General features: G+C 39.7%; 2 protein-coding genes across 2 annotated transcripts; one reads left to right on the top strand and one right to left on the bottom strand.

The window, feature by feature from the left end:
- The first annotated feature begins 846 nt into the window (after positions 1–846).
- Positions 847–3,176, top strand: LOC137240413 (uncharacterized). The gene is made up of 3 exons (XM_067766645.1): positions 847–879; positions 959–2,791; positions 3,114–3,176. The coding sequence occupies exons 2-3, from the start codon at positions 1,130–1,132 to the stop codon at positions 3,174–3,176; spliced, it is 1,725 nt and encodes a 574-aa protein (XP_067622746.1). The 5' UTR covers positions 847–879; positions 959–1,129.
- Positions 3,177–11,907: 8,731 nt separating this feature from the next.
- Positions 11,908–16,372, bottom strand: Nph (Nucleophosmin). The gene is made up of 3 exons (XM_067760576.1): positions 16,205–16,372; positions 15,958–16,097; positions 11,908–12,490 (listed from the first exon to the last, which is right to left on the bottom strand). Exons 1-3 carry the CDS (start codon positions 16,224–16,226, stop codon positions 12,176–12,178), a joined length of 477 nt encoding a protein of 158 aa, XP_067616677.1. The 5' UTR covers positions 16,227–16,372; the 3' UTR covers positions 11,908–12,175.
- Positions 16,373–25,114: the final 8,742 nt, after the last annotated feature.

Below are 25,114 nucleotides of genomic sequence, written 5' to 3' on the forward strand. Positions count from 1 at the left end.
AACACTAGAAGTTCTTGTATAACCGATATATTTCGATTACCTTCGGTAATCGTCCTCAGGGTAACTATTAACAATAAAAAACAACATGAAAATTATAATCAAACAATATATCACAAATAACAATAATTTTTCTAATTACATACATTTATTTCACTTTTTCACTGTCTGACGTGGAGTATTATACTGTTTATTTTTTGTCAACAAGTGTCTGTACGACTGTGCAGTATTATCAATATCTGTTTTGTAGTTAATTCGTATGTTTGAAGGTGTGTTAACGATATGTAACATTTCTAATGTGTACCTCTTCTTCCATTTATCTTCTTTCTCAATAACTGAAGCGTCGTCGAAGTTCGGACTGTGATAACTGCTGGCACAGTGGGCCATGAGAGCTGTTTTATGGTTCTTAGTAGAATAACATTGTTTGTAATCAGATTTGTGTTGTGACAGTCGAGTTTTTAATTTTGCTTTGGTTATGCCCACATAAATCTTATTGCACGATTCTTTATCATTACCTTTGCAAGGTATCGTGCAATAAGATTTATGTGGGCACAACCAAAGCAAAATTAAAAACTCGACTGTCACAACACAAATCTGATTACAAACAATGTTATTCTACTAAGAACCATAAAACAGCTCTCATGGCCCACTGTGCCAGCAGTTATCACAGTCCGAACTTCGACGACGCTTCAGTTATTGAGAAAGAAGATAAATGGAAGAAGAGGTACACATTAGAAATGTTACATATCGTTAACACACCTTCAAACATACGAATTAACTACAAAACAGATATTGATAATACTGCACAGTCGTACAGACACTTGTTGACAAAAAATAAACAGTATAATACTCCACGTCAGACAGTGAAAAAGTGAAATAAATGTATGTAATTAGAAAAATTATTGTTATTTGTGATATATTGTTTGATTATAATTTTCATGTTGTTTTTTATTGTTAATAGTTACCCTGAGGACGATTACCGAAGGTAATCGAAATATATCGGTTATACAAGAACTTCTAGTGTTTTATTACACCTGACCTCGAGCCAGCTTAAATCACAGATACATTATTAAAGGTCACTAAATTAACTTAATACAAAGACGGAAGGAACGCCGTAAAGCAAAATAACAAAATGGGATATGCGGAAATAAAAAACAACAACAGCAACTCAAAAACAACGATAAACAAGTTCCAATATATATCAAAGAAACTGGTAAAAACTAAATCGAGTATAAAATTCCTATTAAAGTGCAGAAAATCTAGATTAATCCCCAATTTTATAAAAAATGCAACTATATTTAATAAATTAATTGTATTTGACCACGACATAAACAGAGATATTGATAGCATCTTAGATACACATACATTTAACTACCATACAAAAATACTAAATTTGCTGATTAAACACAAGCACACATTACTAACAAGACAACAACAACAGTTGGAGGGAATTACAAAATATCTTGAGAAACGATTAAACACGCATGATTTTGAAGAATTTTTGAAGAGTGAAAAATATGTAACTAGCGGGCTAACAGCAACATTAAAGAAAAAACAAGAGAGTAAATATGAGAGACTAAAAAATGAGTACAGCAACATTTTAGGCGACAATAAACAAGATTGCTTTATAAACAAAACGAAAGTGGATTTCCCATCGGACATAAAATCGCTCTTAGCTAAGGGTCCAAAATTCGCGCTACCAATTGAAAACAAGAGTTTTCCTATATTTAAATATATCGCGGATGGGGAAGAGCTCATACAAACACACAAAATCAAAGAGCAGCAAGAAGAAGCTCGCACAAAGTTGTCTCTATTAATAAAAGAATATAGAGCAAAAAGCAAACCAAGTGCAATAGATCGTGCAATAGTGGACACAGTGGAACGAACACGTAAATTTCTTAGGCAAAATGACAATATTAGAATTCTAACATCTGACAAAGGCAATAAAACAGTAGCAATGGAAATTAACGATTACAACAATAAAATGAACGATATACTTAACAACTTGACCATGTACAGAGTACAAAGGCAAGATCCTACGTCTAGAATTCAAACTAAAAATAATCTTTTAGTTGACGGATTGTTTAAAATGGGACTTATTTCAAAGCCTGAGAGGAACAAGATGATTACAACAACGGCATTACCACCGAGGATTTACGGGCTACCTAAAATTCATAAAGAAGGTACACCTCTCAGGCCCATATGTTCAACTATAACATCGCCATCCTACGGCCTTTGTACATATATTTCAAACATTTTAAAGAAATTAACATTAAATTCGAGCTACAACGTAAAAAATACCATTGATTTTAAAGAAAAGATAAACAATACATTTATTTGTGACGATGAAAAACTTATTTCCTTCGATGTTGTATCACTGTTCCCTAGCATACCTACACAACTTGCACTTGACGTAATAAGAGAAAAATGGACAATAATAGAAGAGTACACTAAAATACATAGAAAAATGTTTATGGAAATAGTAAAGTTCTGCATTGAGGAAAATAGATATTTTAAATTTAATGACAAGATATATACTCAACTCCAAGGATTACCAATGGGATCACCGACCTCACCTATCATAGCAGACATATTAATGGAAAAGTTGTTGGAAAATAGCATTGAAAAGCTAATACAAAAGCCAAGATCTGTAGCAAAATATGTTGATGACATTTTTGCGATAGTAAAAGAAACCGAGGTACAAAACACACTTGACGTATTAAACTCCTTTGATCGACATATAAAATTTACTATGGAATTCGAAGATGGAAAATTACCATACCTGGACTCACTTGTAATAAGAGAAGGCAATAAAATTAAATTGAAGTGGTATAAGAAATCAATATCATCAGGACGCATCATCAATTTTAACTCCAAACACCCAAAGACGATGATTATCAATACAGCAACGGGCTGTATAAGACGAATGCTACAAATATCGGACGACACTTACCACAAAGAAACTATAGAAGAAATTAAATTACTATTAAGAAATAATGATTTTCCAGAGAATATTGTAAAAAGTTTAATAAGAAGAACGGGATCAACAAACCGAGATATTATACCAAAAACCCCAAAAACATTTAAATCTGTTATTTACGTACCTGGTTTATCAGAGCGACTTGCCAAATCAGATTGCTATAATAGCGAAGAAACAAAAATTGCCCATAAACCAATAAACACTCTAAAACATATTTTCAATAAAACAAAATCAAAAATACCAAACACCGAAAAAAGCGATGTTGTATATAAAATTCCTTGCAAAGGTAATGATAAAGAATCGTGCAATAAGATTTATGTGGGCACAACCAAAGCAAAATTAAAAACTCGACTGTCACAACACAAATCTGATTACAAACAGTGTTATTCTACTAAGAACCATAAAACAGCTCTCATGGCCCACTGTGCCAGCAGTTATCACAGTCCGAACTTCGACGACGCTTCAGTTATTGAGAAAGAAGATAAATGGAAGAAGAGGTACACATTAGAAATGTTACATATCGTTAACACACCTTCAAACATACGAATTAACTACAAAACAGATATTGATAATACTGCACAGTCGTACAGACACTTGTTGACAAAAAATAAACAGTATAATACTCCACGTCAGACAGTGAAAAAGTGAAATAAATGTATGTAATTAGAAAAATTATTGTTATTTGTGATATATTGTTTGATTATAATTTTCATGTTGTTTTTTATTGTTAATAGTTACCCTGAGGACGATTACCGAAGGTAATCGAAATATATCGGTTATACAAGAACTTCTAGTGTTTTATTACACCTGACCTCGAGCCAGCTTAACTCACAGATACATTATTAAAGGTCACTAAATTAACTTAATAAATTGTTTATAGAAAATTTATTGGAAACCAAAAACAAAAACAATTTTTGCACAAAAAATAGTTTTACTCTGTACGTGAATGTCTTTGGAATCTTATCTAAAAAATTGTCCCGTTCGGACGCTTACTTTCGGATAAACAGTTAATTTCCCAAAACAATCCCAAAATTTTTAATTGCTGATTAAAAAAAAAAACTATGCAGAAATTTGCAACAAAATTCGCACAGTATTCTTCTCGACCACAAAACTCGGCGCTGGCCAAATATCATCGCAAGAATTGCTAACAGTGTAACGACTGCCTTGGCTGCCAGTTCGAAAATGCCTTACCTCTGAATTTTTGAAGCATGCTATCTCGTTGTTTTCAAACGTCCTATACTTTTTGCTTGGGTTCCAATGCAATGATAAGAAGCACAATGCTCCAAATAATTTAAACTCGCTTTTTTTCAGATTTGGTTTCCTTTCTTTTAAATTCCCATTTCTAGGGTAGGGTGTTGTGAAAGATGCGATGTTTTTTCTTTTTAGTGTTGCTTGAATAAAGCCATTTCTTAAAAAATAATACATTTTATGTGAAAAAGTTATTCAATATCGTATGCGTAGCACGAAAAAAAATCAAACTAATCCTATTTGTTTTTTTTTTTTTAATTTTTTAAAGAATTGTGCAAAAGTCATTTTTTTTAAAGTACTATCGCCAATCGAAATAAAAAGTTTGTAGTGGGAACGATTTGAGTAAATCCTTAAATTTCCAAACGTAGTGCTATAGTTTGAGAAATGCAAAACTGATGTACATATATCTAGTCTACAGGTATAAAGGCTTCTGGAAGAAGTCTTCTCGTTTTGAATTCTTTGTAGCTCATTTGTGCAGTACGTCGATTCCGATAATTCATGGATTAAATTTCTAGTGGTTTAAAAACTTTGCTTAGCTCCTCCAGTACACACAGTGTGGTTACGATCTTTTATAACGTTTTTAATACCGCCATATCTTTGCTAGCTGTTTGAAAATTCCTTACCTCCGAATTTTCTATTACAGAGCGGAATTTGTTTTTTAAACGTCCTTGTTGGCGATCCAACCAATTGTTTAGCACAGCGTATTTTTCATCGTATAAAATAGCCGAAGGCTTTTAAATCTTTAATATATTAATTAAATAAATTAAAGAAGAAAATTGTTACATATTGAAGAGTTTGAATTAAAATACCTACTTACATTTGGTTTTTTCCCAACAATTCGAACAAGTTTACATTCTGATATGAGCGAGGGTTGCCAATAGAGACGAATAAAACCAAATGTATGCTTATATTACGTTAACATTTTTGGGATTAAAATTATTGGTGGCGGAGTTTCTAAGATTCTTCCCCGGTATCTCCCATGAAGTGGGAATACCTAACGATCTTGAAAGCCGTCACCTCGCACATCCAGTACTGCTATCTTCGTAACGGGTCGATGGTACTGTTCTGGACTTGTCTTGATAACAGCGCTTCTTACTTGAGCATCTCTTGCTGGTATGGTTGAAACGACAATCACGACCACGTCACCAACGTTGATATGGTTCACTTTTTCATGCCATTTAGTTTTTCTAGTGAGTAGTGGTAGTACTTCTACAACCCATCTTTTCCAGAATTGTTCAGCGAGATATTGTGAGTGTCTCCATGATGCGCGCACATATTGATTAGTGGGATTGCATTCGCCTACTGGCTTAGGTCCGGAAGATGAGCCCAACAAAAAATGATTTGGCGTTAGGGCCTTTTGCTCTGCGGTCTCTACCGAGAGATAAGTGAGTGGTCGACTATTATCAATTTGCTCTACTTCGATCAGCAGATTAGATAACTTTTCGTCGGTTAGCTTTGCTTCGGGTGTTACTATGTGGTACAGAACGGTCTTAATTGAACGAATGAGACGGTCCCAGGCTCCTCCCATATGCGGAGGAATAAATGTCCAGCTGGAGGAATAAATGTCCAGGCGTTGGTACAGCTGATGAATTCGGCTGTTAAATCTTCAAAATTTACTTGGGACAAGGCATTACGAAGCTCTTTTTCAGTTGCCTTAGGTTAGTCCCGTTATCGCTAAAAAATGTTCTGGGCGATCCTCTTCGTGCGATAAAGCTACGCACTATTTATTATACAACAAGAGCTAGTCGTCAGGCTATATGCCATTTCGATATGGACTGCTGAATTAAGGCTGTGTTCGACCCGTTAAATAATAATAGCAGAACTGCTGAAGTGCTTTTTAGGTTAGGTTAGGTTGCACTGGTCGGTCCGTAAGGCCCTCACATAGACTGAATAAGCTAGATCTGATAACTGTGCCACTCCTAATAACTGGAGTCGAACACACGGCACGGCTGTAAGGTGGGGCGAAGCACTACTACTACAACAACAACAACAACAGCACACGGCACGTACACAAAACGTGCTCGATCGTCTCCTATCACTGACAAGGCATATGCCCCTATTACCGTTTACAACTCAACTCTGGTTGGGTTGAAATTTCGCAATTTGGTATTACAGATTACAACTCAACCTGTCAAAAAAAATTTCGGTTGAGTTGTCTAGCCTTACAACTTTTTGTGGCATTGCCGTTTACAACCTTGTGTTGGTGTAGTTGTCAAAGACGTCAAAATCTTACAACTGCTTACTAGCAGTTGTCTCACACAATTTTGCAGTTGTTTTGAAAAAATGTTACGTTTTAGAAGACGGTTCACCACCTAATTTTTAACAACAATTTTCAAAGTTGGTATCAAAAGACACGTTTCGACCTCCGATTTAAGAATCCGAAAACAAAAATTGTAATTCTTTACGACAGCATGACACTGCTAATACGCGTCCAAAAATATCGAGAGAGGTGCCAAAAGACGCTATTAATCTCGAGAACAATAATCCGAAAGCGGAAAATAAACATTTTATCTCTGTCCGGAGATATTTTCAGTTGAAGTTGGCGATTTTCATGTGGTTGTTGTAATGTTGTTGTCTTTTTTCGGTTTGTGTTTAATATCTTTTGAACGGGTTAAAATTTGTATTTTCCGCCTTCGGATTATTAATACTGATGTCAAGACGCGTCGTTTAATACCTCTCTCGATATTTTTGGACACGTATTAGCAGTGTCATGCTGTCGTAAAGAATTACCACAAACATTAATTCTAATAAAATCTAATTTCATGTGGTTGTTGTATTTTGCCAGATTTTTTGTATACAGCAATGCAGAAAGGTGTTGGACCCAACCAGGATTATTTTTACGAATCGCGGCCAAAGGCTGCCAACGCAGAAAGATGTTCTGTGCAAAAAAAACTGTGGACCGGGCCTCATATTTCGGACCCTCTCGGGCCATTTTGTGGGTCTTTGTAAATATCTTTCGAAAGAAATAAAATTTTTAATTTTCGCTTTCGAATCCTAAAAACGGAGATGGAAACCCGTCTTTTGATACCACCTTTGATAAGAGTTAGATGGTGCACGGGCTTATAAAACGTTACCAAAAAAAAACAAAAAATTTAAAGCCGGTAGTTAAACCTTTTTTAATCAAACAATAATCAACAATTTTGTACAGAAACCAACGTTTAAACGAATTACATTGAATAACTTTTTGACTTTATGTAGTGACATTCCATAGTTGGACGAGGCTGGTCGCAGTTTGGATGCAGCCAAAATAGGTGAAATTATGCGAGTCCCATTGATACTAATCACTACTCCTGGGAATCCTATTTGAGTAAAATACAGTTTTTTCTGTTAGGGTTTTAATTTACTTCGCACAAATACGCTCCTCAATTATATCTAATACCAGTCCAACACCAAAATCATTTCCACAGCATATTTGATAGCTGCCGTCAGCAAGGAATCGGAGTGTGGCGCATAATTTTAAAATACGAACGCGTATGCGGAAATGGTTCTTAATTTTGTTTAGTACTGAGTAAAATGCTTCTTTTCCAATCTGCAAAATAACTTCATATGAAGCTCATTATTTGTCACTTAAACATTTTCTTACTTGGTGCTTGGTAGTTCCAAGGGATTGGAATGATCACGCGAATGTTTCCGTATTCGCGACATGTCAATCACCAACATTTTCGCCAGTTTAAAATAGATTTCATATAACATTAATAAAAAAATCACATTTGAAAATGCTTAAATTTCTGCCACAAATTGATCAGCTGTTCATTTATCTGTCAAATCATCACTTTCTTAGCTTGGCAGCACCAATTCAACTTCAACTGAAATAAGTTGTAATTCGTAATACCAAACAGGAGTTGAGTTGTCTGAAAGTTGAGTTGTTTTAATTACAACCCAACAAAGTTGAGTTGTGTACCGTAATAGGCCCTCTAATTTAATGGCATGTGACGCCAGAAGGCAGTGTCCGGTCAGAATAACCATCATGACCCTACAGTTCCTTATTTTTAATGATACGATTCACTTTGTTAGTCTAAGGTTGTAAGACCTACACATGATCTCTTTGACACTTTGCAGCCGCGCGCTTGGTCTCACGCCTTTCCTGCTTGGTCTAACATATGCAACTCTCGCCCAATCTGATTGGGACTTCTACGGTACAAGCTTCGAGGGATGTAGCCCTGTTTAGCTAGCTCATCCGCTTTTTCATTTCCATCTATTCCCATATGCCCAGCGACCAAATATAGATGTATGCTTCGCTCTATCCCGATGGATTTCTTACCATCTAACACACTTTTAGATGTTCTGCTATGAGAGATTATTGCTTTAATTGCTGCTTGGCTGTCAATATTAAAGTTGAAACCGCTGCTGTTTAAGCTATTTACTTTCAGTGTTTCTACTGCTTTGGTTACGGCTACTGCTTCCCCCTCAAAAACACTACCGTGATCTGGCAGCTTGTTAGATATGTTTATTTCCGGATCAGCGCAGTATTCCGCAGACCCTAATACTTCCATTACTGTCTTGTATTATGGCTCTAAACGCCATTTCGAAGAGAAAATATAAAATAAGGTAGTCTGTTCGTTCAGTATTTGATGTTTGGTCTGTGCTCTGTGCCCCGAGGCATTGAGCAGCTTCGTTACAGTTGTTAACGCTATCTTCTTCGTCTGCAGGTGAAATGTGCAGAACGGCATACAGTACAGCCGTCCAGGTTGTTTTCAGGGCTCCCGTTATGCTGAGCATTTATATATGTATGTACAAACAAGGACTCCATAGTACAGGAAAAGATTTACAATCGCTGTAAATATCCATTAACAGAGATAGAGAGAGTGTTGGACCCCACGTACACCCCAGCATTAGAAAGTCTTTACCGCCCATTCTACCTTGCTATCGGTCACCAAGCCCGGCACTACCCGCTCCGTGATAAGTGTGAGTGTTGTCTGCTGGCTCTTCTGCATCATCTCCCTATGGGAAATGAAGCGCTTCAAGGGACTCTTCCGACCACTTCCCGTTCTATTTCTTTATGACTCCCTGGACTATATTTCCCCCAGCTAAGACTTTTCTCTGTTTCCCTGCAGCACTCGATGCCCGCCAAGAAGTTTTTCTATGAAGCTCTCTTCGCCCTTCGGATTTCGCCCTTTAAGATCTTCAACATACCTCTTTACTCGTCCCTGCACACTTCGCTTTCCGCGAACTTTTCCATCTTAAACATTTATTTTACCTTTCTTCTAAGAAGACTCAGCTGCTTGTTCCACCATGGAATCCTCCAGTTCATCTATAGTGACAACCTTTTTGTAGCGCAATCCTTTTAAGGGGTTTCCAGCGCAGTTTTTAGCTTCTCAAACCCAATTGTCAACCTCAACTAACCCGGGCGAATAATGTTTCTTTAGTAGGCCAGGGTCTGCGAACCGAATGTTCCTCATGGAACTCGGGACTGAGTCGGGATGGCCTAGAAGCTTCAGTGTGGTCATATTAAATCGTTCCCTCGGGCTTGTACCTTAATGGTGCTTGTTTCCGGTACGCACCGGATTTATATCCGGCAAAGGGCCACCAGTATTGATAACACTCCACAAAACCTTCGGGGTGACTTTACAGCTACAACAACAACAGCTCCCTGCAAGATCTCAGTGAACATTTTTATGTTGCGTTTGATTTGGTAATGATGATCAATAGATTGTCAACATTTCATTCAACGAACGCGCGAAAGAGCTTTTATTTATAAATAAAACTTACTTACTGCTCAAACTTTGGCGAATAACGTGATGCCCTGTCATAAAAACTAACACTGCTGCAACAACTGCAGCTCGAACACACCCTAAGTGCAACTGAAATTGATAATAAAATTAGTCAGCGTTAAAACCTGGAAACGTTGGTGCGAAATAGTGCGGTTAAGACCATCATTCATTCTGTCTTTAAAAAAACATACATTTTGTGAATATTTCAAATTTGATACTACACAGCTATTAGAAAAAAGCCTGTCCTATTATGCTGACTGCAACTGTGTTTGGTTACATTATTATCTCATAATTAAAATTTCGGTAGCTAAATTGTCTTCAGGTATAATGAGATATCAAAAAAAAAAATAATATATATATATATATATATTTATATATGTATATATATGTACATATGTGTTAATATGATACAAATACTTATTAGTCAAGGCTATATTTAATATGTATATTGTATATACATACAAATGTATGTAAAGAAGAAAACATTTTGTAAATCGTGTTCAAAAAAAGTATTACGAAAATATCTTTTATTATTTGAATTTTGTCTATTTTTTTAATTATTATTAATTTAATTGTATCATGACATAGTCTTGCATTTAGAGCATAAGAGTTAGTGGTAAATGCGATGAGAAACCAAGTTCTCTAGCGAAAGAAAACAACAAAAGTTTACGTTTTGAATGAAAATCTCTTACTAAATAGAATTTCTATATTACTATATAAAAAAAGGAAAAATAAATGGAAATTGTAAATACAGTATATATATTTTTTTTCTTTAATGTAATACTTATTCAGTGTATTTACTAAAACATCAAAACGCCGAAACCGAATTGGCTGATTGGACCTTATGTGCGGATTCAGACCTCGTAAATCTACCATCGAACAGAATTTCACTAAGCGCCATTTTTTGGAAAAAACCCCACGAAAACAGAATTGACACACATCACCTCTTCTTTAATTTTAAAGGCGCCCTAGGCATTACAAAAAGGAGCTGCTTAACTATATGCCGCTATGTCTGAATTTGGTTTGAATGTTGAAGTTGAGCAACGTCACCAGCTTGGAATTGGCAGTGACCTCTCCGAGACGTTCGAAACTTAACGGGGTTTAACACAGGGTAACCCCTATCGTGTGATTTCTTTAATTTGATGCTGACGCTGATATAAGCTGCAAAACTTAACAAATGGAACAATATTCTATAAAATAAAACCATTTAAAAAGAGTGCAATTACTGACCACATTTATGTCATCGGCTTGAACACCCGCGCCGTAAGCAAGCAAAGATTTTTTTTACGAGGAAGCATCGAAAGACTCATAGTCAGTGTGGGACTTTAACCGCACTAAACCTCCTACCGTCTCCGCTTTGCTGCCCTCCCTAACCCAACTGATGCCCACCAAGAAGAGCGTGCTTTCCGCAAGGTCATTGAATCCGCCTCGGCTCGTTTCATTCCCGCCGGTAGAATTCCCGAAATTCGGCCCCACTTCCCGGCGGAGGCCGCAAGTTTAGCGAGAGAATGTGACCTTATAAGACAGCTCGGTCCCGGCGCCCCCAAATAAGGGATATAAACCAACGCATCAGATTGCTTGTGGATGAACACAAGCGGGCGAAATGGGAGGAGCACCTAAGCGGTTGTAACCTCTCTGCCGGTGTAGGTAAACTTTGGTCCACCGTAAAGTCCCTATCGAATCCGTCTAGGCACAATGACAAAGTTTCCATCGCCTTTGGCGATAAAGTGCTGTCGGATGCGAAAAAATGCGCGAGCGCTTTCTGCCGACAATATAGACGGAGACAAAGATAGACGGAGGGCCAACAGACACGCACATAAACATAAATTCAGCGCGTCACCAATTACCATCACCGCCAGAGAGGTTGAGGATGTCATCGGTGATGCTAAACCATCCAAAGCAGTGGGCCCAGACCAAAATAAACGAAATATAAACAATTGGATGTATTTTTAAAGAAAAAGAGCGAGTTAATCCTTTTGAACCCCACATATATATGTATGTATATATATCACATCATTGTGGATGGACATTTTTCGGAGCAAGGATTGTTTTTCTATAAATCATTTCGCAAAAATTTTAACAACTAATTTTTTTGTTATTTTAAAATTATTTATCTGTAGAAATACCTACATGGTCATTTTCTCTTAGCTTAGGTGCACAAAATATAAGTTTTTCTCTCAAAACATTTGATTTTGTTATGTACTTTGTGTGTTTTTAGTTATTATATTTTATTCCGTTTTTATTTCCTTTTACTGCTATTTTTACCATTCGTTTGTGGTGGTGGCGGTGACCCATCTTCATAATCATCATCATCCTCCTCTTCTTCCTCATCCATTTCACCATCATACCAACCTTGTTCGCCAGTCTCATCCATCGAAATTTGACCATATAAATTTTGTCCATACATATGTACGGGGCCAGTACCTTGAATTAATTTGAATGTAACTGAAGTATTGAGGAATTCAACATTTGGACGTAATGCTCTTGTTTCACCAGCTTTAAGGACGGCTATTGGGATTTTCAATGTTTCCTTATGGTTTAGTCTTGCCTCGACCTGCATAAAATATTGGATTTTGATAACAGAAATTTATGAACTTTTATTGCTTGAATGGCAACTAACTATACAAATTTAATATAAAAAAAGTTCCACTGTAGTAATCGTGTATGGACAGAGTTAATTGTTATTGAAGTAACGGGAAAAACACTCCGAAAGCTTACAAGAGTGCTGCTAATCTACCCGTGGCAAATCCTGTTTCTTTAACAGTCGAGGATATGTCAACCCAAGTTCCTCATAGATCTAGGGTGTGGGAGGGCGGGATCGCCTAGAAGGTTTTTTTGGTCATACTAAGTCGTTTCCGAAGTGGTCGGGCTAGTACCTTAATGGTGGTTGTTACTGGAACGTTCCGGATCTGCAGCCGGCAAAGGACCATCAACATTGATAGCACTCAAAAAGCCTTCATGGAGTGGCTTTTTCGCTACAACAACAACACGTAGATACTCTCACTACAGATACGTCGAATAGATTAAAGTTTGAGACCTCATAATCATTCGGCTTAGTCCTCAGCAAGTTCCTTGACCTAATACTGTATTACGTTATTTTCCTCTGATATAACCCAGTGGTTGTTGTCTTTAGCTGTTCGCCTCTTTTATATCCATTTCATTGAATTTAAGCAAATTGGTTCCCCTCCCTAAATTTTCCGAGAGTATGTAGCAGGAGGAGGTAGTTTTGAAGAGCATCGACTTCATATAAAGCAAACGACTGCCCCTATCCATAAAATCCCTTTGAAATATTGAGAAGTTTCGGTAGATGCCCCAACCAAAATGGGTGGGATAGAATGTAAGTAAGACTTAAAGGCTCTTTTCAACTAAGAATGATACAGTTTTCTGATCTGAAAGCATCAAGTATGGTAGCTCCTAAAACTTTCTTGTAGGTATTTGAAGAGGCGGAGCTACCTTTTAACATCATGGAAGTCTTCAACTGCAATGTAGAGCCCACTCCTCTAACACCCAACTCTCTTTGTCCAACCCTATTGAAACTGCAAATTTCCTTTAACTTCTGTTAGATGATATCTATGTGTGATTGCTACAAGATAGAGCGCTTCAGTTTGGTCCAACTTCCGGGAACACTCTGGACACACTCAGTCTATGTCAAAATCTTACGGAGAATCCGCCAGTTCAACCTATCGTAGCCTCCATGCAACACATCTACAATCAAACCGAAGCCCTCAAAAACCCTAACACGATGCACGAGATAGGACTGACAAATTAATCAAAAACTGTTTCGATATGCCATACATCTCAACATCAAGTTTTCTTCGATAGACGTGGTTTGATTTTTTTGTTCTCACAAAAACAGGCGATAATTTGGTTGTAACCCTCAGCGGCTTAAGGGGCAGGTATGCTTTTCGACGGAGGCGCCTAAAACACGCTATTGATTCAAGGGGCTGTGTAACCCTTTGAAGGATATGCCAGCGCAATTTATTTATTTAGTCTACAAATTTAAAAATTAATCAGACTAAATATAGTTACGGATTTACTATACAGATGCAAGGTGCTACAAGGTGAACAAAATTTATATTATAAAGTATGTATATATATTATTAAATCAGTTGTCGGGATGGACTGTGATGCCGAGCCACGGGAACTGATTATTAGTGCAGGGCTGCGTTGTCTGGTATGTTGGCAAGTACGTGCTTTCAAGCCACCCACCCAAATCATTGCGTATTTAAGGTAGTCAGCAGATTTCTTTTTTATTACGAGTGAGTCACAATGTTTTGCAGTGCTTATTGAAATCAGTACATAGACAACGAAAAGGTTCGTGTATTTCAAAATTCGATCTGCATGTGCTTACATATATGAAGAGGTTGAAAATGTCTATATTGGTTATAACCCTCATCTACCCGTAGCGAAGCCTGTTTCTTTAGCAGCCTACCCCAAGTTCCTCATGGAAGGGGGCGGCGGATGATGGCCTAGACGGCCCAATGTGGTCATATCAAATCCCTCCCGAGATAGTCTGGCTTATACCTTAATGGTGCTTGCTACCGGGACGTACCGTACTAAGCCAAAACAAAAACACTGTTGTAGTAAATTTTTAATAGAGCTGATATTCAAAAAGGGTTTTCTAGTTCAAGGGCTGTTATATCAGATCAATCCAATAACATAGAGTAGGGAGTTCAACACTCGATAGGAAAATCCGCTAAAGGGCAATCATAGGCCTTTCGAAAAACAACCTAAGAATTCTAACAGTTATTCTTACAGGACATTGAAGAATCAACAGCCATATGTAGGAATTGGGCATACAATCAAATGACACCTGCCTAACCCCCAGCGTGTTAGGGTGTCAGAATATACCCGCGGCAGGTATGCCTGTCCTAAGAGGCGACTAAAATACCAGATTCAAGAAGCTGTGTAGCGCAACCCCTCAGGTTTCCAGCGCAATATACAGCTTCTACAAACCCAATTGTCAACCTCACCTATCCGCGGCGAATCCTGTTTCACTAACAGACGAGGCTCTGGCGACCCCACGCTCCTCATGGAACTTGATGGTGGGGAGGGAGGGATGGCCTGAAGGTTTAATGTGGCCATATAAATCGTTCCCGAGATGGTCGGGCTAGCACCTTAATGGTGCTGTGTTACCGGAGCGTACCGAATCTGTTAATAACATATAAACGTACTCAATATCATGATCTATGTTATATAAAAAACCTTTGGAATCCGTTAAAAATTAAGCACGTGCTAACAAATTAAAATCTGCCTTTATATGCGCTTAATTTGGGTGTTAACTCTTTGAATGGCTCTCCTGAAAAATAATAAATAATCTAATTACTATTTTATTGCAAATAAAAATATTTTTATATAAAGTGCGTTATGACGCTTGCAGTTTTTCTCTATTTGAGTAGTTCAAAAAGGAAAATAATTTAGAATAGATATGTACTAATCAATTTCTGTCGCAATGCAAACTGGTTTTGGTATTTTATGTTTGGAAAAGACTGTTATGACCTAAAACAAAAAAAAAAAGGTTCGAAAGCATATTGAATTGAACAAATGATTTAAATATTTTCTTGTAGCACTGTACTATATAAAGGAATATTGAAAATGTTTGTGGAAATTAGCTTAGTATATTGTAAACCCGCGTTCGGTTATTTTCCTTTCAATGCAAACAAATATCGTTATTTGTATACGATACATTTATATCGCATTTTTACATACCAACAATTGAAGATCACCGGGATGATACTATACACCAGTAGTGCAGAACGCCGGTAGAGCTTCGAAACATTACTTTTTTTGTAGTAGTATAGGTTTACATGAATGTTAAAGCATAGAATTAACGCATGAGGTGTTTTTTGCTTGAAGGACAAGCTAAGTGATAGACTGCTGAATCTCTGTCCCGCCTAATAGTCCCGAAGCTCTCGAATGCACCACTGCTATATACACACGCGAAATAAGCAGCACATTTTCTACATTTGCTCATTCTTCTTGCCCGTGCCCTAGGAATGTACTCATTAAACGTGCACTCACCTGTACTACATTGAATTCTCCCTCTTTTGCTTCAGCACCCAAGCATATCTGTTTGATCACCAATTTTTGATCTTCGGCTTGTGTGTGAGGTTCCTCCATTTCGAATTGTGCCAGAGGTTCTTTTTCATTTAGCGTCACTCCTAAGATACAAATGAAAATTTAATTAAGTTATAAGATAATGGAAGCTGCGGTTAATTCAATTATTTTAGAGAGCTGGCGAGTTTCAAAAATGTTTAACGTTTCCTACCGTAGAATTCTTCGCGCTCCATGTTTTATGTGTTATTGGGCTTCTTTGTGAAGATAAAATGATTTAATAATTTTGTACGAAACCTACACGTGCAAAATGAAGTACGAGAAACCAAAACCTTACGCACTGCGAAAGTTTGTTGAAAAGAAAGCGATGAAATAGAATGACAAATTATGCCAGTAGCTTAGCAGCTATTCAAATGTCAAGCCATGGCGCAACCACACAAGGTGGAAGTAGGATAACGTAATACAAACATAAATAAAAATGCCATGACATTGTTTTTGTAGTTCGATGGACTAATGTCCAAATGGTACTTCGCAGAAAGTTTAAATGTCAAATCATGGTAAAAAAATATTCCGCTGAATTTCGGCGATCATCCGCATGTTTCCACCATGTGACAAACATAAAAAAAATTACTAATAAAAATGGCGGCAAAGAAAACGGACACATAGTGATCCGTTAGACCATGTTTAGATAGGGCAAATTTTGTTTCCAAAAAACATATGTGCAGCAGTTTTGCATACAGCGCCACTAGTTTTGCTGCTGCTTGATTGTTTTGTCAACAAACGTGCCGATCTATAGTGTGAATTAAACTTCCTTAACCCTAACGCCATAGTCGTAACCATACCCATATCCATAACCATCTCCAATGGATTAATGGTGCCTTAACTTAAAAGTCGTGAAAATTTCTTAAAAATGACGAAATCGCAAAAAATTACAAACATATTCCAGAAAAAATAAGTTTCTTAGTCATAACGTATCCAAAACAATTTATAAAATCTACAAAAAGTTATTAAATTCACCACCTCAAATATTTTTAGGTTATGGATATGGCGAGAAACCAAAAACCAATTGGTTGGCTATGGTATGGTTATGGCGTTAGCGTTATGGTATGGCACCATTAATCGATTACATTGATTTCCATAAGGCAGGTTCGATCAGCTGTTTTATATGGTTATGGCTTTATGGTTATAAGTCACCATTAATTTGCCCTTTAAAAGGGGCCGATTTTTTCCGTAGTGATCGCCGGTCTGTCTTTTTCTTGTTTTTTCGATATCTTTTTATCGCAACTTTCGCCACATCGCTAGGTGTGTTCGCGCGAACACGCTCCCAAGTGGATCGTAGCCGTAGACCGTAGCAGCAGACCGTAACAAACCTGCTTCGCTTTGAAGACCTGACGATGAAGCGAACAGGAAACCGGATCATCTGTGGGAAGCTATTGACAGGGATCTCCGACGACAAGCAACGTGGGGCACGACTCACCTCTGAGATAAGAGTCTCAAAGTCCTACTACGAAGCCAGCCGGGCAACATAGGTCTATCAAAAAAAATTTAAGTTGGGAATATTTCTGTTTCCTAGTTAAAAGGGCTTTGCGGCAATTAGACATTTGTTATGGAGAACTCGTCAAAACTCCGAAAGATGATTCCTAGTGGGTTTCGCTCCCACAGGAATGCAAAATAAAAAAAAGTGTAGACATTTTGATATGGAGAACTCGTCAAAACTCCGAAAGGCTAGTCCGACCTAAGTGTGGACTGCCAGGGTGTTCACCGTCCTCGGTGAGTACGCGCGTGAACATCCTATTAGGTCAGTGCTCGGGGAGAATACTGGGCGAGATGTCCCCGACCGCCAAAACGCCCAGACAAAAAAAAAGGTCCAATTGGTGGGTATAGAAAAAAAATCAAATTGTAAATTGGCAAAAGAAACGCCCTTGTTGGTTCATTGCGGACGAATATCCGAAGCATGGAAGCGACCTTTCAATTTCCCGTTTAGGTCCTCAAGATCATACAATGCATTGCCTATTTTTCGAAGCACGCGACACTTCAGGTATTTGGGTAGTAATTTGGCGTTAATGCCCTGTTTAAAGTTACTTAAGGCAAAGTTTCTTCGGAAAACTTCCTGACCTGCCTTGTAGTTGACTTGTCTAGAGCGCTTGGTATAGGTGGTTACTCCCCTATCCTTAGCTTGATCTAAATTTTTACGGATTTGCTCACGGATATTAGTCAACTTGTCAGTTCTGCTTACTACCGTAACCTGGTCTTCCCGAAGGCTGCTGAGTTTCCCTAAAATGTTGTACGTTGGGGCATGTTGGACCATATTTTGGCCATATAATGCAAAGTACGGAGAACACTGAATCGCCGTATGAAAATCACTCCTCAAAACTGATAAGATTTCGGGTATATGCTTATCCCAATCGGTATGGTCAGGTTTATCTTTCAGGAAAATCCTAATCTTCGAAACAATCTCTCTATTAACGCGCTTGGATGCGTTTGCTTGGGGAGAATATAACCCCGTCCTCACGTGCGTCACCCCGTAATTTGCAAAAAATTGGTTCATTTCCTTCGATATAAACTGTTTGCCATTGTCACTGTGAATAAACTCAGGGACCCCTACAGCCGGAAAAATTTCTGAAGCGAAGTAATTTATAACGTTAACAGTGGTGGCTCTCTGCATGGGCTTTAGCCAAACGTATTTTGAAAAATGGTCTAGTACTATGAAAAGAAATTGATTTCGCCGCTTAGATCTCGGATACGGCCCTAGAAAGTCGCAATATAACCGCTGAAATGGCCTTTCGGATTCAAAGGTACTCCCTATAGGTGGTCTCGACTGCTGATTGGTGGGTTTTATCGTTTTGCAGGTGTCGCAACGCTGGACGTAGTCCCTGACGTCCTTAGCCTGCTGCGGCCAGAAGTACTTCTGCCTAACACGTTCTAAGGTTTTCTGCCATCCGCCATGGTAACTCCTGTTAGCGTCATGTGCTAATCTCACTGCTTCCTTAGTCAACCCTTTTGGCAACCATAAACGCCACAGCGAGTCTTCTTCCCCTTCCATCCGCTTACGAAACTTAACTCTTTTGAAAATTACACCGTCCACAACTCGCAAATCCGGAAGTGATTCCTCGTTTTCGGTGACGGTCCGAATTAAGTCTAAATATTCGTTGCTGCTAAATTCGGGAGAGACTAAGTCTATTTCCCCGGGTGTGGTATTGAAAGACAACTCATCGGCATCAAACCGCGACAGCGCATCTGGTACTACATTCAGGGCGCCCTTACGATGTTCCATTTTAAAATCGTATCTTTGCAGTAAGAGCGACCATCTCGCTAACCTCCCGCTTAAGTCTTTCTGTGTCATCAACCACTTGAGACTGGAGTGGTCCGTAATAATCTGAAAAGGTAATCCTTCGACATAGGGTCGGAAGCGCTTCACGCTGATTATGGCTGCAAGACATTCCAGCTCGGTTACTGTATAATTGCGTTGAGCATTATTCAGCTTTTTCGACACGAATGCGATTGGATGCTCAGCGCCCTCATCATCGACCTGGAACACACTCCGCCAACACCTACTTTGGAAGCGTCGCATTGTATTACGAATTCCCTTGAAAAGTCTGGTTGGGCCAAAACAGGGGCGGAACTCAAAGCTACTTTTAGCTTTTCGAAGGCCTCTATAGCTCCAGAGGTAAGCTTGAACGGGCCTGCTGACTTACGAAGACAGTCGGTCAAGGGACCTGCCAAGTCAGCAAAATTGGTAATAAATGCCCTGTACCAATTCGCCATGCCCACAAACATACGCACTTGCCGAGGGGATTTAGGGATCGGGAAGTTTTGCATTGCTTCTACTTTTCCCGGATCCACTTTCAGACACCCGCTGCCTATCAAGTATCCTAAGTAGCGTATTTCCTTCTGACAAAATTTACTTTTTTCCACGTTGATTGTCAGCCCTGCGCCTCTCAAACAGTGGGCCACTTCCGCTAGCAATTTCAGGTGATCCTCAAAATTAGTGCTACATACCATCAGATCGTCCAGGTAGACAAAGACGTTCTCTCGCAGACGCGAAGGGATTGCCTTGTCCATCAGCCTACTCATAGTCTGCGGTCCGTTGCACAGACCAAATGGCATTACTTTGAAGTGGTACAGAGGCCTCCCCGGAACTGCGAATGCTGTTTTTTCCTTAGAGGACTCTGTCAATTTGATCTGGAAGAACGCGTCCTTCAGATCAATGCCACTAATAAAATGCGTATCTTTCAGTCTGCTCAATAAGCCGTTGATATGAGGCAGGGGGTGCGAGTCCTTCTTAGTCACCGCGTTGACCTTCCTCGAATCTATGCACAGCCTAACTTTACCTGGTTTCCGGACCAGTACTACAGGACTACACCACGGGGAGTTGGATTCTTCTATAACTCCTAATTCGAGTAACCTGTCTAGTTCTCTAAAAGCTTCGGCTTGCCTCGGTGGCGAAAGAGGGAAATGTTTGCTTTTTATAGGTACAGCATCATCGGTGTCGATGTGATGCTCCACTAATTTGGTTTGTCCTAGGCCTAACTTCTCGTACGAAGGGAACGTCTCGATGACCTTTTGCAATTCTAATTTTTTTGTTGGTGACAATTCGTGCAGGTTAAGTTCTTCTTCCTTCTCAAGTCTAACCTCTAAACACTCTACGTTTGGGAATATTTCGGGAGCTAACGCAAATGCTCTCCAAAAATCTACCTCGAATTAAGCTTCTTGGAGCAATGAGGGAACAAGATAAAAACGAATAACCTTTCTGATATTTTTGAAGGTGACTGGTAGGGATACAGAGTCTAAAATTTTTTGCTTGTTGCCGCCCGCGGTATATACGAACGCGTGTAAGGGCTGATATTCGAAGCCGTTATCCTCTAAGAATTCTACTCCATTTTTCCCTAAGATGGAGACGTTGGCTCCCGAGTCCAACAACCCTACAAGGAAACTGTCTTTAATTTTAGCCTTAATTAAAGGCCTTTCATCCTCGGTAAGCGTTAACGTGGTGGCTTGCAGCAGTCTACGCTCCTGTACTCTCTTGTGGTATCTCTTCCTACACTTCAAAATATTGTCCGATACCGGATATTGTTCAAAAATGGTATGTCTTATTTGTTTATACCTATGTTCCCTTTCTTCTAGGTTTGGTGAAAGTTGCGTTTGGCAAGCGACATCCCTATGCTGGTGTCGCAGAATTCTAATCGGCTCGCCCATCACGGATGAAGACGTTTGACTCTCGGCTTCAGAACTATTCGAATTGTCAGTACTGTCAGGGAAGGTTATTATTACGTTTGAGGGTTCTTCCGCCAGGGTACTACTGCACCTCGGAAGCTCACCATCTCCATGCAGAGGTTCGCCCTCTGGTTCGGTGCCTGGGACGACGCCTCGAGCACCGGCTGGTGTGGGAGCTATGAAGCCGAACGAGGTTCCCCCATCTTCTCGCTCGGGTACTGGTTTCCCTGCCTACGATGGTCCCTAGGGCATTTAGGAGTAAATACCCCCTTATACCCACATTTGAAACAAAAAGGATTTTTTATGGGTTCCTCACAATATATATAGGAGTGCCCCATTCCCTGGCAATTCCAGCATTGGGGTCCCGAATAGTCCGGTCTTCTGCTGCGTCGATATTCCAGCGCCTCTATCTGCGGATCCGTCTCGCCGTCTTCGTTTTCCATCCTCATGTCCGGGGTTGTCACGCGTGCTTCGTTTACATGCCGTCCTGGGTAAGTAGCTCCCAACAGCTTGCTTTCTTTCAGCACTTGTTCACCTCTGCGTGCTACATCCCGTAGATCATGAAGGTTCCTTACATCTGCGTTGAAAAGCATCAGCTTAAGGCTACTGCTGACGTTTCTTTTTATTATGTCAATCAGTAGAAGCTCCGACATTGGCTCTCTTAAGCGCGCGTTCAAGGAGATTATGTCCGTGTGAAACACGTCATAGCACTCACTTGCTTTCTGCTTTCGCATGGAGATCTCCATCATGATCTCGTGGTCAGTTTTCAAAGTGCCAAACTCTCTTTTCAATGAGTAGCACAAAAAGGCATATGTCGCATTAGGGTTTTGTTTTGTGAACAGCCAGTACCATTCTTCGGCCCGCCCGGAAAGAAACAGGTGGAAACTAGCCATTATTTGTTCGTCAGGGCATTGTGTGCGCTCACACAAGGTGTTCAGTTTGAAGAGGAAATCGGCTACGCTCCCAGTGCCGTCAAATGAGATTTTCCACTCCTGCGGTTTTACTGCTTGGAGTCGGGTACATTGGTGGTACTCCCGTTGGAAATGGGTTACGGTCCATCCTACTTGCGTTCCTATTTTGCTGATTCGCTTGCTGCGTGGATTCGATAGCGGCGTTGAGCTGGGCCATATTGGCTCTAATTGAGCCCATCTCTCTCCGCATTTCCTCCTGCGAAGCCTGGAACAGTTGGTGTAGCACGTCCACCCACGAGCCTCCACGAATGGCTTCGTCCTGCATTCCTAAGGTATTCGCCCGATCACTTGTAGCGTCTCTGAAATTTCCAATCTCCTGATTTGGTGGTAAAGCACCAGCTCCTTCTGGTGCGTAGATCTGCACATTGGGCATTAGCCCCGAGATATCGTGCGCGTTCACGTGACTGGTGCTTACAGGTCCGTCCAGTTTCTCGCGAGGGTCATTCAGGTCCAAGCCCATGTTTATTAACGCGGGGTCTCCATATTGTCCGCCTACTGGGGTGTGCACCACCAAGGGACGCCTGGCCTGAGAGAAGGCCCTTCTATTTTTACTGCCCCGGTTCTGGTTTCCCCGGTAATTCCCTGCACTCCCAAACGGGGTATTCCGGCCCGGTTGCCCGAACGACTGGTCGCGCGACATATTAAAGAAAAAAAGGTCAGTTATAGGTCAAAAAACTTTTGCCACGTAAGGCAGTTAAGAATTCAAAAAAAGGTTTGGGTATATAAATTTATACACAACAAAAAAATAAGTAAAACTTTCAAAAGCTGAAAAAAACAAAAGCGACGAAGCAATTCAAATGTGTCGTGCAATCAATGGGAATGCTGGCATCCCTTCCCGAAGGCACTCGGGCTACAGGCGAGAAAAAAATTACATAGACTCATTCATACTTGTCCCTAGTGCTCCCAACCGCAGTGCGAGGGGGTCTTAAGGCCCCCCTCCGAGACTGGTTGGGGTCACTAGGGTCACTCCAGGCACACACGGGTTGGTCTCAACACGTCCAGCCGCAACGCAGGGGCAGTCTCCAGGGGCTTGCCCCTGGGACTGGTTGGGGGTGTTGAGGCCTCCCGTCCATTCTCGCTGGACACCCCTCCTGCCTCCGCCGCAATGGGTGGAGCGGTTTCGGAACCGCTCCCCCAGTCTGGTGGGACAGGAAGGAGTGCCACTATGAATCCCAGCTCAACCCGTCACAATCCAGGTGGCATTGTACGTTGCCACCTGAGACGTGGGATTAGCTGGGGTCCTATCAACACATACACACACTCCAGACAACACAAAACAAAACAAATTCGGCATAAAAAAAATTTATTGAAAGAAAAAAAAATTTTAACATTAAAAAAAAATTGAAACCCAAGTTAGCGGACATATTATTACCAAACCGACTAACGGACAACATTCCGGAAACACAAAACCCCACTTACAAAAAAATCAAGTGCGTTTAGCACTGCCTCACTGGGTGAAATAATAAAAAAAAATCCGGAGACTGACGTAAAGTCTCGTGGATCCCTCAGCTACCGGAGACGATGATCATTCCGGACACCCTGATCCGTCCAACCATCCCACCGCAACGCAGGTGGCTGCTCCTGCGGCTGCTCACCCCGGACTGGTGGGATGGTCAACCTCACAGTTTGACCAGGAGTGACCCTCGTACCCGACGCCTCAGGAACCACGTTGGGCGCCATCTGTTATGGAAACGCATTTACAAGGGAAGCAGTAAGGAAGGCGGTCGGCATGATGTGTTGGTGCACAGTGGCTAGTCATTGTCGGCTGGGGCGGGTCCTTGCCAACCTTACTGTTCCTGCGCCATAAATAGAGAAAATGGTCATATCATGCCTATTCAAAACTACCAGCTGTCAAATTCAAAAAACCTGACAGAAGCGCAGAGACAACTCAAAACGCTTATAAATTCAAGCTAAAACGACATCCGGTCGAACCGGATGCCACGGACAGACCGTTAGACATTCCAAAAAAATTCAAAAATCTAAAATTCAAAAAAAAACTGGCGCAAAAAAAAAAAAATTACCGAACCGGACATGACCGGTTACTAACTCTAAAACCCAAATTCAAAAAAAACTGCTGAAATTAAAATAAAATAACCAAAGGGAAAATAAACATAAAGGGCCGAATATATATAGGGGGCGCCGCGGGTGGTGTTGCGACGCCCGGTGCTTGTCCCATCCTCAATAACCATGGCCACCGACGCACCTGTATTTCGGTGGCCCCTTACCTGTGTGCCCTAAGTGCCTTCTAAACAAGTAAGGAAGTCAGCACTCCCATATTGTTAACAAATTTATTCAATGCTCATTATTACTACTAACATAGATTTCTCTTTTGTTTTCTCTTACTTCTTACTACAAGGGTTTTGGAACCTATTTAAGCTTATAAACAAATTTTTTTGAAAAAATTTTATAGCAATCAAAAAGGCTATATATGTACTAAAATAAAAATATACTATATATGTAATGAAAGAAAATTTTTTTTTGTAGAACTTTGGTCAAATGCCCTTTTTTCTCCTCTTTTTTTTTTTTTTTTTTTTTTACAAATCTATCTTAGGGCTGTACAGTTTGGATACAACTCTGCTAATTGGGGCCCCCTTACAAAATTAATAGTTGTTGTATTAAAATTACTTTGAGTTTAACTAAACATCAATTCGGTATTACACATAGTATAATGACAGTAATATGTACTATGCGCTGAGAAATTAGTCATAAACGCAACTAGGACTAAACTTGGGGTAAATTCCACCCCTCAAAAAATATTGTTTCACAAGCTCAAGCAAAACGTAAGCTTTTAGCTTCATGGAAAAATTACCGAAGTCATTCACCTGTTCAGGTAAAACATGAACCTTTTAAACTTATAGTACAATTACTGAAATCGTTTTACTTGTTCAAGTGAAACGTAAACTGTTTTCCAAGTAAGAGTTAGGGTTGGTATTGTTTCG

The sequence above is a fragment of the Eurosta solidaginis genome, chromosome 1, assembly GCF_040869045.1.
Source record: "Eurosta solidaginis isolate ZX-2024a chromosome 1, ASM4086904v1, whole genome shotgun sequence".
NCBI classification, from domain to species: domain Eukaryota; kingdom Metazoa; phylum Arthropoda; class Insecta; order Diptera; family Tephritidae; genus Eurosta; species Eurosta solidaginis.